Here is a 2527-nt window from a genome sequence, read left to right as displayed (position 1 = left end):
AACCTGAGGTGGGTTATCGTTCTGGTCCTGGATCAGGATTTTCACAGTCACGTTGCTGCTGAGTGGAGGAGAGCCTCCATCCTGCGCCTTGACGCGGAACTGGAAATCTTTGATCTGCTCATAGTCCAAAGAGCGCACTGCATGGATGATGCCACTATCAGCACTAACCGACACATATGATGAAACTGGCACTCCGTTAACAGAGGAGTCCTCCAGTATGTAAGAAACACGGGCATTCTGCTTCCAGTCAGCGTCTGTAGCTTTCACTGTGAATATGGAGAGACCTGGTGTGTTGTTTTCTACAATGTACGCCTCATATGAGCTCCTGTCAAAGACAGGTGCGTTGTCATTCACATCAGATATCTGTAAGCTGAGAGTGACGCTACTGGAGAGGGAGGGGACTCCTTCATCAGAGCAGCTCACTGTGATATTATACTCATAGGCTCTCTCTCTGTCTAACTCACTGTCTGTCATTAAAGTATAAAAATTTTCCGTTGTTGCCTTCATCACAAAAGGAATATCATTATTAATGGAACAATGAACCTTCCCGTTCTCACCTGAGTCTGCATCTTCTATGTTTATCATCGTCACCACAGTACCAAGTTTTGCATCCTCTGATATCACATTTGATTTTGACATAATCTGGATATCTGGTTTATTGTCATTCACGTCTATGACGTCAATCATCACTTTACATGAATCAACCAGTCCGCCGTAATCACTAGCACGGATGTTTATCTGGAATGATCGAGCTTTTTCATAATCAACATTTCCTTTAAGTCGAATCTCACCACTTTCAGGATTTATTTCAAATAATCCACGAGCATTATCTAATGTACTGGATGTTGAATATGCTATTTTACCGTTCGAGCCTTCGTCTGCATCTGTAGCAGTGACTGTCATTACAACTGTTCCTACCGGTGAATTTTCTCTGACTGAAGCCTTATAGATAGACTGTGTAAGAATTGGAGCATTGTCGTTAGCGTCCAACACAGTGATCAGGATCTGCATTGTTCCTGTCATCTGCGGCTCTCCGCCATCGAGCGCAGTCAGAACCAAAGAAAGGTGCTCCTGTTTTTCTCTGTCGAGAGCTTTCTCTAAAACCATTTCAACGTTCTTTGTCCCGTCTGCCTGACTGTGTAACCTAAGAACAAAATTCTCCGTCGGCTCAAGCTTATATGTCTGCAATCCGTTCACACCCACATCTAGATCAACGGCGCGATCTAAAATAAATTTAGCTCCACGGACTGCAGACTCACTGATTTTAAATTTAACATCAGTTTTATCGAACGAGGGTGGGTTGTCATTAACATCTGTAACCTCTACAGTCACACTGTAAAACTCCATGGGATTTTCTAAAATGATCTGAAAATGTAACGCACAAGGTGTCGTCTCTGCACAAAGCGCCTCTCTGTCGATTCTGTTTTTAATGAGCAGGACGCCTCTTTCTTTATTCAGCTCAACATATTTGTCACCGTCTCGGCTAAATATGCGAGCTTTGCCGGACTTTAGTCTTTCAACGTCTAAACCAAAATCTTTAGCCATATTACCAACTAAAGAACCTTTAAGCATTTCCTCCGGAATGGAGTAGCTGACCTGACTGTGCACCGAGCCGAGGGAGAGGACCGAGACAAACAGCAGTACTTGCACTTTCATTGTGTGTCCGATCCGCATGTAAACCACAAAAAGCCACAGTATTTTTTCTTCCAGACTTTAAAGAATAAAGAAAAAAATATGGCTTATTCCAAACAGAAACTTCCGAATGTCGTGTAAAATCCACAGGGTGCGTTACGCTTTTGTCCTTTTCTTTCTCTAAAATGAAGGCATGAAGGGATGTACAAGCAGTATGCAGTGAATCTGAAACTAATGGACCAACAGCGGCACTTTGAGCCCAAAAACTAAAAGCGCACCTTAAAGGCGAAAAGAAAACCTTCACACCATATTTAGAAAATGAAAACTCAAATACTTTAACTGTGATGGAGTACTGATGTTTACTAACTAATGCATGAAAATTGAAGAAAAAAAATCAATAAATATCAAGTACGTAGGACAAAGAAGCAAAAAGAAACTATATTATAAAAAGTATATTGAAAAGAAAGAAAGAAAGAAAAAAGACTGCAGGAATCATAAATATGGTAACATGTCGCTGTCCGAAGTTCTAAAAAGAGACGAAGCAGTCACCTTAAAACAATTTAGCAACAAATACCGCAAAACAAAGAAACAAATAAAAAAATTGAACAAATCTAACCTCTACAGGGGAGTCAGGTTGAACGAGGATACTCTTGTCACTCTGTATCCGCTGCAGCGTCCCGGTAGAACTGGGATCCATTATCATCACGTTGTGACTGGAAGCTGTGCCGAACTTACAGTCACTCTTTCTGGAGTCAGTCGTCCTGCACACCTCGTAATTGTACACATGTTGGAGAGTCCCTGCCCCCAAAGTGTCCGAGTAACGTGGTGGATAATATGGAATGACAGGGAGCTTGGAGTGATACAGGATGCGAGACTGTCTCCATCTGTAGATCTT

General features: G+C 41.9%; 2 protein-coding genes across 38 annotated transcripts in view; both read right to left on the bottom strand.

The window, feature by feature from the left end:
• LOC108243027 (protocadherin gamma-A11-like) overlaps positions 1–2242 on the bottom strand; it is a 3478-nt gene extending 1236 nt beyond the window's left edge. The window contains exon 1 of the mRNA XM_017428201.3: positions 4–2242. Coding sequence (XP_017283690.1) covers positions 4–1674 — 1671 coding nt within the window. The 5' untranslated portion in view covers positions 1675–2242. The remainder of the gene's footprint in view (positions 1–3) is intronic.
• Positions 1–2527, bottom strand: part of LOC108243066 (protocadherin gamma-A11) — a 234173-nt gene that overhangs the window by 55429 nt on the left and 176217 nt on the right. The gene's annotated exons all lie outside the window — the stretch shown is intronic.

This window comes from Kryptolebias marmoratus, linkage group LG9 (genome assembly GCF_001649575.2).
Source record: "Kryptolebias marmoratus isolate JLee-2015 linkage group LG9, ASM164957v2, whole genome shotgun sequence".
Taxonomy (NCBI): domain Eukaryota; kingdom Metazoa; phylum Chordata; class Actinopteri; order Cyprinodontiformes; family Rivulidae; genus Kryptolebias; species Kryptolebias marmoratus.
Note: the sequence above shows the minus strand (reverse complement) of the source record. Positions and strands in the feature narration are given on the sequence as shown.